General features: G+C 25.7%; 1 protein-coding gene across 1 annotated transcript; it reads left to right on the top strand.

The window, feature by feature from the left end:
• Positions 1-396: 396 nt before the first annotated feature.
• On the top strand, positions 397-12,685 carry LOC132935538 (uncharacterized). The gene is given in 11 exon segments (XM_061002130.1): positions 397-610; positions 686-878; positions 2,803-3,018; positions 3,080-3,223; positions 3,282-3,627; positions 3,704-3,797; positions 4,812-4,989; positions 5,064-5,337; positions 9,740-9,916; positions 11,729-12,279; positions 12,281-12,685. Coding segments are annotated over 11 exon segments (2,454 nt in total). The 5' UTR covers positions 397-545; the 3' UTR covers positions 12,497-12,685.
• The last annotated feature ends 708 nt before the right edge of the window (positions 12,686-13,393 follow it).

Consider the following 13,393-nt stretch of genomic DNA (forward strand, 5'->3'; position numbering starts at 1 on the left):
AATGACAACACGACTTCTCCATAATGATTAAAATAAAATATGTCAAAGTATAAAACTAAAAGTACGTGAAAATACGTGAAAATGTATACAAGTAATTTTTATTGTGATAACACCTAGTGATAACACGATCCTCCGAGCTGCCGCGATTGCCTTGTCACGTACACGTATCCAGCGGAAACCCGCCATTACTGATTACTATTTACTATTGAATGAAAACTATCGAGTGTATTTTTCAAAAAAATCGATTGTTGATAATATTTATTCAATCAAAAAATCACTCAGTTGTTTTTTAAACTATCGAATGACAATCGATTGTGCAAACTATTCGGTAGTGGCACGGACTTCATAGTTAGTAGTATACAGTAATATACCGGAGTATTAATCATTATAGTGAGTATTGTGGTAACTACTAGCAGATGATCTTAATAATTATAGTAGTCCTACTTTATAATAAAAATTATATGAAACTTGTTTTAAATGTAAAGCACAGTAAATTTGAATTCTTTTAATAAGTACCTGAGAGTTTGTATGTACCTACTATTGCCATGGAAAATCGTTGTTCTGTTTTGGGATGTTTGAATACTTCTGATGATGGAGTTCGATTGCATGAGTATATATTCTTGCTTATACCTAATTGAATGATTCAACAAAAATAATTGAAACATTATTGTGTATTATATTATAGATTCCCATTTGATGATGAGAAGTTATTGCCCATTTGGATAATGGCGACAAATCGTTCAAATTGGTTACCAATTGTCAAAAGTAGGATATGTGACGACCACTTTGAGATGGATGAATATGAAGCTGGCAATAGGGCCAATAGGCTTAGACCAGATGCTTGTCCCATACTCCATACAACAAATACAATTCATAATGTAAGTAAATGTAATAAAGTATAAATATAGTATGTATGTTATGAATTATGAAAAATGCTTGAGTATATGTATTTGTGTAAAGAATATTCAGGTCAGAGCGAGTAGGGCCCCTCGCCTTTACCACAGTTGGACAGGCCCCGCTTTTATAGATACAATAAAAAAATTCAAGTTAATGAGTAAAAAAAAAAATGTGTTATTTGTATATATTTATACATTTAATTTTGTAATTTTTACTATCTAAACCTACTTATATGAATTTACGTCAAATAAATGTATGACATTTTAAACGAGTTAATATAATTAAAATTCAATTTTCAAAGTTGAAAACTATAAAAATAACTATCTTTAAAGCGCTCTATCCCAAAAAAAGGACCAGTTATAATGTCTAAAGAAAAAAAATGCTGAAAAACTAAAATTTATATTTATATTTAAATTTTTATTGACACATTTGCTAATTTAAGACGTAAGAAGGTTAATTTATAATATATTAGATTCTGAACGGAGTGAAAAAATTTATTGATTCTACAATAATGTTTTTTTTCTGTTTTGTAAACCACATTTTGGGTAGTAAAAGTGCTCTGATTTTCGAGATCAGCAACTTTACTGATAAAAAAGTGAAATTAGTTGGTATTTTTGGGAAGTCAAAATTAAAAATTCAAGTAGTACCTTTGTTTTTACAACAAATATTTACACTAGCATCTTCCATAAAACATATTCTCAATATTTTGACTATTTTAGAGCTAGTTATAGCCTTGAGATATTTTTCTATTTTTCTAAATTTTTTTAAAATTATCCTCAATAAAATTTTTTCACTTAGTAAAAAATCTTGAAAATGTAATGCAGGTTCCTAATAGTTTTTATTAATGGAATTAAAAAAATACATGGACTCAATTATTTTTTATATGCTTATAAAGTTCAAATCTTGACAAAATGTATCAACATTTCAAAAATGCTCAAACTATATTAGAAATTCATAAAAGTTTTTCATTCCTAACTAACGCTAAAAATATTGATAGGAGATTCTCCACAAATATTCCTACATTAAACAAAAAAAATATGTTTACCGGAGAGTAACATTAGTTTTTTATGAGCGAATTTAACTTTACGTTATTGGATTTACTTCGGTAAATTAACAAATTGTTATCCATCAATTTTTAATATTTTTTTGTAATTCAAAAACATAAACCATAGACACTTTAATTTTTCACCAAATGTTAAAATTACCATTATTTCCATATTACCATCCATACATGGTAAAATTTTCAAACAATTTTGATTCTTTTTGAGCTATTTATAGCTTTTTATAGCTTTGAGCTATTTGTACCCAGAAGAAATTTTTAAAATGTAAATTATTTTAAAGTTAAAAAAGTTTTTCTTTTCGTAGCTAAGATAAAAAAATTTTAATAGAAGGTTTCCAACAAGTTTTTGTATCTCTATCAAACTAAATAAGTTCACCGGAAAGGCAGACTATTTATAGCAGAGAGATATTTTCTATCTGTTAATTTTTTTTTAAACTATTAAATTTGATTATTTGTACAAGTATGCTAGGTTGATACAACGTCTCCGCTAAGGATATTTTTTCGTATACAATGATTTATCAATGTAATTCTAATATAACACATATATTGCACAACATGCATGACACCTACTGTACTACTGTACAGCAGAGGGGTACACACTCGTCCACCTTTTTTTATATTGTATTAGGTACCTACTATATTTACAGACTTATTAATTGATCAATATTATTATATTAAGTTGAAATATATGACATGTTTTGTTATTAATTAATTTACTTACTCATATTGTTGCAAGTACAAGGTATTATATTTTTAAGTATATTTGCGCGTTGACCGCTTATACCTAGGTATACATCATAATATTAAATATATGCAATTACCAACTAACGATAATGACATTTTAGGCCCTACAATATTACTCTGCCCTGGGCCCCGCAAATTGTCAGGACGGCCTTGAGGATATTACACATGGAAAGATATTGACAGATTCTGAAGACAGTGAATGTTCGTCTACAAGCGATATTAGTTCTGACGATTTACTTGATACACCAAATACTAGTTATATGAAATCCAGTGATGATGATTCAACTCTAAGTACATCATCTTGTAGTAGTTTTAGTGTAAGACTATTTTATTCAAATTTATAATTTTGAGTTATTCAGTTGTAGAATTTTTTTTTAGTATTTGAATGAAGCTACTGAATTTGATGATGAATTTCTATCATCACTTTCAGACACCGAATTTGAACTTGAAAATATACTGGAAGAATCAATGATAGAAGTAGACTCTGTGTCATTGTCTTCATCTGTAACAAATCTTGTAAATGTTGGTTCAGTTATTTTATTATTTTAAGTAAATATTTAATAAAATTTTGAATTTTTAGACAAACCAGCCTATAAACCAAGAATGTGCGGTTGTATTATGTAATCAAAATGCAAGAGACCAGTTTGATACCTTATTTTTCATCAACTTTCCAATGGATAATAAAGCACTTTGTGAAACCTGGTGGAAAATGTGCGGACGCGAAGACAAATTTGATCCTTTGTTAAAAATATGCTCAATTCATTTTTATCCTGAAAATTTTACATCTATTACTATACGACAAGACGGTCAACTTTTTAGACAAACTATTTTGAATAATAATAATATTGTACCAACACTTTATCTACTGTCACATGAGTATACAAAGTTTGCAAGAAAACGAAAAAGAAGTGTGAATGATAATTATAGTTAGTTTAGTTACATTTTAGGATAACATAAATTTATATTAATGTTGATAATAATTTGGAAAAAACATAATTGCAGGTATAACAAATAATACAACAGAACTTGAAGACTGTATTATTCAAGGCTGTGACAAGACATTTTTGAAAGATGGAAAAAAGACATTGTTTTTTAAGTAAACTAGTTGTTTTTATTACTTACAAAATTAAAAATGTATATGTATTTTATTTAAAGCTATAAAATGGTACTAATAGTATTTAATGATTGACATAAGTACATCATCATATATTCATTATTAATTTTTCATTGTTAAACAAATTATACAAGGTGCAACAGGAAGAAGTGACAAATAAAATAAGTTTCGTTCTAATTATTATTTTTCATTTTAATTTATATGTATAATTTATTAAAATGTGCGCTACATTTAAAATATAAGATTATACATTTTTTAATAACAAAAATAAAAAATCCGATTAAAAAAATTCAAAATAGCTAATTTGTAAATCTAGTTTTTCAAAAACTTTTGATACTAAAAACATTTATCTAAGTCAAGTGGCTTAATTTAAAAGTTCTTCATTTGTTAAAAAAGTTAATACTTTTTTAAAAATAAATAAGATTTTAATATGTCCCTATTAAAAAATTCTAATAAAATATTTTTAAAATATAGTTTAAAATGTAAATTTTATATGTTTTTTTATGACTAGATCAACTTAATTTAACAAAAATAATGAGATGTGTAAAAATCATATAACGTGACTTAAATAAATGTTTAAACAATAAACATTTTTCCTAAACAATTTACATGAGTATTAATTTTTTTATTTTCACCATTAAAAAATCAAATTTAAAAAAATAAATATTGATTAGAACAAAATTAATTTCATTTATCAGGTTTTCCGGTTTCACTCTGTACAGAGTAACATTAAAAAAAAATACAATATTATGTCTCTAAACCTAATTTTTGTATATCCCTACACCTATAAGTGTTTTGGCATAAATTATATAAACTATAAAGAGTCCATTATTGTTGTGTGACTATATTCATACCCATGAAAAAAATGATAAAAATAACACGGTTTATTGCAAAGGTCCAGATTTGCTTAATGGATTTTTTTCTGCCTTATTTTTGGTTGGGTTATATCTAATCAAATATTATATTGTTAATTTTATATTTTGATATTATACTTAGATTTCCATTGCAAAACAAAAATATGCTTAAAAAATGGGTAGATAGTATTGGATTAACTAATTGGCAGCCAACCGATAAAGATCGAATTTGCTCTGATCATTTTGAAAATGATGATGTTTTAATGACTAATGATATGTATGGTCTAAATAATGATGCTATCCCATCAATTAAGCCACAAGTATGTATATGATTATAAAGTAACAACAATTTCATAGGTCATTTAATTATCACAATTTTTTTTATATTTTGTAGAATTCATTTGTAATAAGTTCTGAAGACAATTATGATAGAAAACATGCATCCACAGTTAACAGCAGATATATTGATATTATTTTAAATAATTTAGAATTCAAGCAGTTAGAAAATAACACTTTGATAGTTAAAGACACAAGAGAAAAAATGAATGAAAGTTTATTGTTAAATTCATTGGAACGTGATGTAGATGACCAAGATCCAGAAAATCACCAACAAATATTTAATGCATGCGCAGTCCAATCTAGTTCAACAAAAATAAATGGCAATAAAGGTAATTAAAATTTTAAATCTTGCATATTAATAATCATATTATTCAATTCTGAGAAATTATTAATATATAGTATACATTATACACTTAATTGAACAATAAAAATAAATGCAAGTAATTTACTAATTTATTGTAAGACTAGCGGTATTTCATATTTTTATACCGGTATCCGGTATATGTTTATTACCGGTATCTACGGTATTACCGGTTGTACAGTATTTTCGATAATTGCCTAAAGCACCGTACTTCGGTTATTAGCAAAAAAATCATAAACCTTGGCAAATTTATTAGTGCTTCCAAGTTTTCAACCTATGGGCTAGGATAGGGCCTTTTATATTATGTCGTTACGATTATATAAAAATAATAAATGTAGGTATACGGTATTTCTGGTAATTACCGTGGCACGGTTTAATTATTTAAGAGATAAGTATGGAACTAACAATTACTTTATAATTAACATACAAAGCTTACAATTATTATTTCAAAAATTTTCTTATGCCTCAATTCCAAAATAATTTGAATGTTTCATCCTTACCACAGGCAGGGTTTGGAAGTATCTTAGATACAACTATATTTTGTATCTCGTATCTCGATACAATTATATGAAGTATCAATTATCTTGTAACATGATACATTTATAGTCAAAATATCGATTATTTCATAAAAAATTGTTATCGAAAGATACTCGATACATTATTGCGATATTAATCAAAATCAAATTTACAAAAATATTATGTGGGAACACTTAAGAAGTATTTAAAGTGATTTGAAATTAAAAAAAATATATTCAGAGATTGTATGTTGTCTCACTTTGCCTACTTTAGTGAATAGCAAGCACATTACATGCCATATTACATTTAAAGCTATAATAAATTAGCACAGTAAAAAATACAATTTTGAACAATAATTATTTAAATCTGTGCTTGCAAACATTTCTTTGCTTGCACATCATTATGTTTTGTTATATTAAAAATATAGAAAAATTTCCCCTACATAGTACCAGTTACTGTGTAAGTTTTTTCTTAAATAAATAAAAAAAAATGTATACACGCAATGACATTATCAAATGCAATTCTTACAAAAAAATTAATACTACCTACTATATTATGAAATACATTTGGAGTATGTCTGTATGGAAATATTAAACTATAAAAATTTGATGGAAGAACCACCAACATTTAATACAAACAATAGTGTAAAAAGGTACCTAACTTGTTATTGACTGAATTATCTTAGTATACAACATTATAGTGGTCTGTTTCTAAAAATATTTTAACCCTTTTTAATATTGTAGTTGTACTTATATGGAACTCACTTCATACTTTTAGCCCTCTTAAAATTTTAAAATAATTATCGCTTTTGGTACTAAGTTTTTATCTACTTGTCTGTTTTTATCTTGTACAACTTTTAAGATCTCTAGTGAATGAACTATTAAAGATAAAGGTCTGAAACTCTTCGCTACACTTCTTCTAGCTAATGTGTAACAATACCCTTAACAACTAAATCCGTTATCCAGTTTCAGAGATATGTTTCTAAAGATAAGTCTAGCTAAAGTTGACTATTTTTTTAACCGTTAAAAATGTTAAATGCTGTATCTACTTGATAGTTGACAAGTACTTTTTATTGAGTTATCAACCAAATTTCTAAGTCAAAGAGTTTTAACAAAAAATTTGAGTTTTGAGAGCTGACGTTTTTCTGGATGCAAATCATTATACATTGGCATATTCATATAGGATCTATCCAGTAGCACAACTAGGACTAAAATGTTAGGGGGGGCTGTAGCCCCATCTGATACTACATGAAAAGTAACCCATATATATTCACATAAAAATATAGAAAAATCATACAAAATATATATTTATTTACTCAAATATCATTTTTCGGAATAATATAGTATACTATGTGGTAATCAAAATAAAAATCCTCGGACTACAATATTTGTTTATATTACTCATAAACACATGAAAATGATTGAACAAATATTTTTCAAGCGCTATAGTTAGTGTAAATATCACATTATTAATATTTAATTACAAATATATACTTATAGTGTAGGTATACAGTATCCACTATACATATTACATATCATTGAAAAAATTCAAAATCAAGTAGAGATTAAAGAAAAATTTAATTAAAAAACTATGCTATATTCAAAGTGTAAATATATAGTTAGGTAGGTAGGTAGGTTAGTTGTGTATATTGAATACAATTTAACTTATTTCTTAATATTTATATTATAATTTTCAGAATTATTTTTTTATATTATATACCCCCAAAATAACATATTACATTTCCTAATAATATTTTGACGATAAATAAAATGTAAATATTAATAATAATAATTATTATTAGAAGTCGATTTTACAAGTTTAAGTTATGGATACAATATTTAAAAGATTATAAAATAAAATATAAAAATATTTTGAGTGATCAATAAGTCAAATAATCTAAATAATTATCAAATAAATAATCAATGAATGTTTGTAGGTAGTAGGTATCTAATCTTTTAAAAAGATAATTAACATAATATGTGGATTATTAATATTAATATTATTGTTAATTTTTGAAAATTATTTATTACATTTAAATTTTTTAATGATAAGTAGGGTATACCAGCGATTCTCAACCAATTCATGTGGAAAAAAAATTGTTTCACTTAGAATCTTATAATTAATAATAAGTGTTATAATATATATATTTTTGTTTGGATAGTCCGATAGTCGATAAAAACGTACTATTTATTTATAATACAATTCAAAGCTAATTACAGATAAGATAACAATATAATCGATTACGCGATGTTCTGAGTATTTTATCGGTGTTTCGTCAGTTGTATGTCGTACACCAGCTGGTAAAGTATTGTAATTATAAGTTATACACTATTTGTACATATTGTACGTTTATTCAATACCTAATTATTAAAAAATGAGTAAGCAAACATCTTTGTCAATTTTTTTAAACAACCCTCAACATCAAATTCATCTTCAGCAATTTTGAACGGTCCTGATTCAGATTAATTGAGTTGTATTCAGACAAAGGGTTGGAACAGATTTTTAATAGCAATAAATACATAAATAAATTTTGGATCAAAATTCAATCTGAGTATCCTGCATTAACAGAGGAAGCTTTAAGAAAGTTAATTCCATTTTCAATGACATACTTATGCGAAGCAGGGTTTTCTATGATGACTACAATTAAAACTAAATCGAGAAATCGGCTGAATATATCGCCAACAATGAGAATACGTCTATCCAAATCTGTTGAGCCAAGGATTGACAAAATTATTTCAAATCAACAAAGCAAAAGAGTCATTAAATTAAAAAAATATTCAAATGTACATAATATACCTTTTTTTGTAAAATATATACACAAATAAATACAATAATAACAGTTTCTTAAATTTTTTAATGCTTACATTACAAAAGGGTCGTTAGACATCTTGGTGACATTATAGGGGGGTTGCAAACTCAAAAAGGTTAAGAACCGCTGGGGTATACTATGCTACTAGTAAGTATAATATAATTGTAATGAATTATTAATAATGTGATAAACACTAATTAGCTTGATCAATCAATTTCATATACCTGATACCTAGTTATCAGTAACATTGTAGTCTGGGGTTTATTTTTCCTAGGGTCAGGGATTTTTCAGGGGATTTTTATTCCGCAATTCAATGTCTCTATAGTCTATTACTTTAGTTCAGTGCATATTCATTAGAAATATGCATAATTATCTTACCAATATACCGACATAAATTGTTTCATTAAAACAAATACAGGCATACAGCTAATGATATTTACCATATTTATCATTGGAAATATAAAATAGTTGTAAAGTTTAAATAAAAATTAGATAATTAAAAAAAAAAAGTAAGAAATACAGTTTAATTTTTAAAGATTTATTGATATTTTAGGAAACAAATGAATAATTTATATTGCAGGGGCTATTACAAGTTTTGGTGGGGCTAAGCCCCCAAGCCCCCTCCCTAGTTGCGCTTATGGATCTATCTCATTAATATCTTATATTAAAGCTAACTTAATTACCCACCTACTCATTATTACTTATTACAATTTTTATTATTATTCTATTTACAACAAACTCTTGAAGTTTTCAAAATTTAGATTTTTTAATTCCAATTATCATACTTGATTAAGAAAGTAAAAAACAAACCATTGTTTAAAATAATATATACAATTGTGTTGTTAGTGGTAGCGTAACAAAATATTCATTCAACTCACATCAAACACCTGTATGTTTGGACGAGTGCATGATGTATTTCTTTACAAGACATTGATCGTTGTTATTATTGTTGCATTTGAATAATAATAATAATAATTTTAACAATGGTTATATTTAATTTATTTTATAAAATATAATTTAATAATTATTTATTAAGTGTTAACAGATGGATGTAATCAGACTAAATTAGTATCCAAACCAGATGAAAAGACCATATATGAAAATAATTTGAAAAATATACATACCGATACTCCAAATATCACTACTATATCAAAAAATAAATCTATTTCAAAAGTACTTAAGAAATCGCATAAAGAATCAATTGAAAAAAATATTTCTGAAGGTAATTAATTTACATCCAAATTTTGTTTTTCCTTAAAATAATGATTTTATTCATTCAAATATGGTGTGTTAATTCATGTTCTTGAAAGAAAAAGTTTGAATTTTTAAAATAGTGAAACATTTTCTTATGTTTCTATATTTATTGTTTTTTTTTTCAAAATTAAGTCAATAAATTCTTTATAAATTATTTTTACTGTAATAGAAAGAAATATGATACCAAAATCAAGAAATAATGGAAATGACTGTGATTATATATACTTAGACATGTTGACTGGTGATGATGCTAAAAATGTGTTTTCATTTGAAAAAAAAAGTATTTCAAAAAATTCCAAAACAAAAATTCTGCAACTATTAGAAAAAAATCATACTGATGGTATGAATAGTTTACTTTTAAACCTATAGGCCTTGATTTTTAACATTTTCTGGGTCACTAACCCTTTTTAAGTTTTAAATTAACCCCCCCCCCCCCTCCCCCCAAATAAAATTATAAATATTTGATATATTTAAAAAGCAAGAATTTTTATGTAAACCCAGTATTCAGTGTAATGTAAGAACAAATAACCTTAGAGATTTGAAATTCTCACCGAATGTTTATATTACCACTTTCTATTCATGTTAAAATTTTAAAAATTGTTTACTCTTTTTGAGCTATATATACATTTGAAGTTTTTTTTAGTTTTAAGGTTTCTAAAAAGTTATTCATATACAAATTAAAAAATATCTTAATTACTTATTCATAGTATTTTCTTATAAGCGTTTAAGTTCAAATTTTTATGAAATTCGTCAAAATCTCACAACTTTGAAAATCTACTTCTAGTTAAAAATGCATACAATTTTGAATAATCATTAAGGGTTTTTAAACCTTAGGTTAGAAAATGTATGACAAGGTTACAAGGATAAGTTGTGATTGTAGAGATTAAAAAAAAGTTTAGTGTAATCCCACAAATATATAATATGAGCGTCTTAAGTTTAAATGTTGATTAAATTGGATATTCACACGTAAAATAATGATTATTTTACTATCAATTTTACGTTTAAATTATGCATTTATTAAAATTTTTATTTTTCAAATTTTTAAATATAGTTGAATATATTTGAATACTTATAATTTTTACAACATTTAAAGAGCTTATGATACAAACTTTGGTTTATTTCATAAAAACCTACATGTTTTAATGCAAATTTTGAATCATAAGATTTTTTAAAATATTTCAACAAAAAGTTTCCGAGTTATTCTATTTTAAATACTATACTCTATTCCAAATAAGTTTGGAAAAAATCCCGACGGAAAAGTGACGTGGTTTGCGGATGTACAGTCTCATTGGCTGGAGCCAATCACAGCGGTTCTACCATTCAGAGGCTGCACAGTTTTTCCAAACTTATTTGGAATAGAGTATATAAAGATATTAGTTTATTAAAAGGATATTATTTACTTTTGTTTTGAAAATTATTGGGTGCAATTTTTACCAATAAGCATTATGTAGTATAAAAAAATTGTCTTAGTTTACTTAACTAAGTAGTAATTATTAACAAATATTCTATATCGCATACTTAATTATAATTACCAAGCTCATAACCATTTATATAGTAATTAATAAGCTTACTATTTAAAGAAGAATAACTCAGAAACTTTTCATTTAGAATTTAAAAAATATAAAATTGGGGCTAGCATACACATAATTAAAAAATGGCTTTGTATATTTTACTATTATATTCTATAGTAGTATAATGTTATTTGTGATATAGTTTTTATAATGCTAAACAAAAAAATTTATTCATATAGATACATGTTTAATGTTTATTATTTTTCTAGGAATTCCAGAATCTATAATACATAATCAAGACTTAACAGAATGCTATGGTGAAATGCTTTCACCTTGTTGCGACCAGGACTGTCAATTAATATGTTACTTTTCTATGCCTGGCCCCGACCGAAGACAAATTTATAAAGAATTTCAGATGTTGAATGCGACTGAACAGAACTGTAAAATTACTCAATTAGTACAATTGCGTATGTCTAAAAAAAAAGATGGCACTTTTGAAAGCTGTCCAACATACCGTTTTATTTGGAATAAGGCGTCCGTAAAAGTCTGCCGAACTTTTTTTATGAACACATTAGGTATTTCTGATAACCGTCTTAATGCTATTCTGAAACCAATAAATTACAGTTGGTATTCTGATAGAGATATTGCGTTGAAAGCTAATCAACCAAGACAATTAAATATTATTAGTGAGCCAGTTATCATGACAGATTTTATGAAAGAATCTTTAATACCGTTGGACAAGGACTACAATTTATATGAGCCTGAGAGTGACTCAGAAGTTAGTATAGAAAATGTGCCTTTTAAAGAATATGAAAACGTTATTCCTATACATGAAAGATATTCCTAGGGTTTTGAGTTCATATAATATTCCTGGAACGTTAAAAAAACATTTCTTTGAAACTAGTATTTCTTTAGAATATATGTACAAAACATATTCTGAAAATTTTATTAGGAACAAGACTCCTCCACCATTTACAAAACGTCAGTTTAAAAAAATTTACAATCAGTACATGAAGACGTTTATAAAAATGGTTTAAATTTGCATCTTGTTTTATTGGGTTTAAGTTTATAGAATTATGTTGATGCTTTCAGAAACTGTCATAATTAAAATTATGAATGTAGCATACTATATATTATCATCTATATAATCCTATTTTTGAAAAATAATTCTACTATTTTTTTTAATTATTATTATTATTTTTATACTTATTTTTTACTGCTAAGTATCTTAATAGAACTCTTATTGTCTAATTTGTAATGAATATTAATCATTATGTATACATAATAAATATTTGATGTACATGTATTGTATAATTATTATTCATATATTTGATTAAGAGGACATTATAACCCATATGTGTTGTCTCTGTGATACTAAAGCATAATATAAAAATTTCATCTTTAGAATAACAATTCACTTTGTAATTTTAGATTCTGAGCGAAGCGATGAATGTATTGATTTTATAATGATGTGTTTTTTTTTTATTTTTGTGTCTGTCGTCACCTTTTAGGACAGTAAAAATTCTTAGATTTTCTTCAACAGTAACTTTTCTGATACGAAAGTGAATCTAGTTGGTACTTTGGGGGGTTAAAAGTAAAGATTTCGGGAAATCGATAAACGGGAATCTATTTTTGAGAAAATTTTGGTTTTTGGTGCAACTCTAAAACAAATAACCGTAGGTATACGAAATTTTTACTGAATATTTATATTAGAATTTTCTATACACCATAACAGTTTCCAAATATTTTGAGCTGTTTACGGACATTTTCAGTTTCCATTTTTTTTTCTATAAATATCAATAAAATGTTATTCGTTGGTTAAAAAAGCTTGAAAATTTAATAGAAGGCTCTTAGGTTATTGTTTCAAAGGCAGATAAAAAATTAAAAATCCTTAGTCACAATTTTTATTTATAAGCATTTAAAGTTCAAATATT

Source organism: Metopolophium dirhodum, chromosome 1 (assembly GCF_019925205.1).
Source record: "Metopolophium dirhodum isolate CAU chromosome 1, ASM1992520v1, whole genome shotgun sequence".
Taxonomy (NCBI): domain Eukaryota; kingdom Metazoa; phylum Arthropoda; class Insecta; order Hemiptera; family Aphididae; genus Metopolophium; species Metopolophium dirhodum.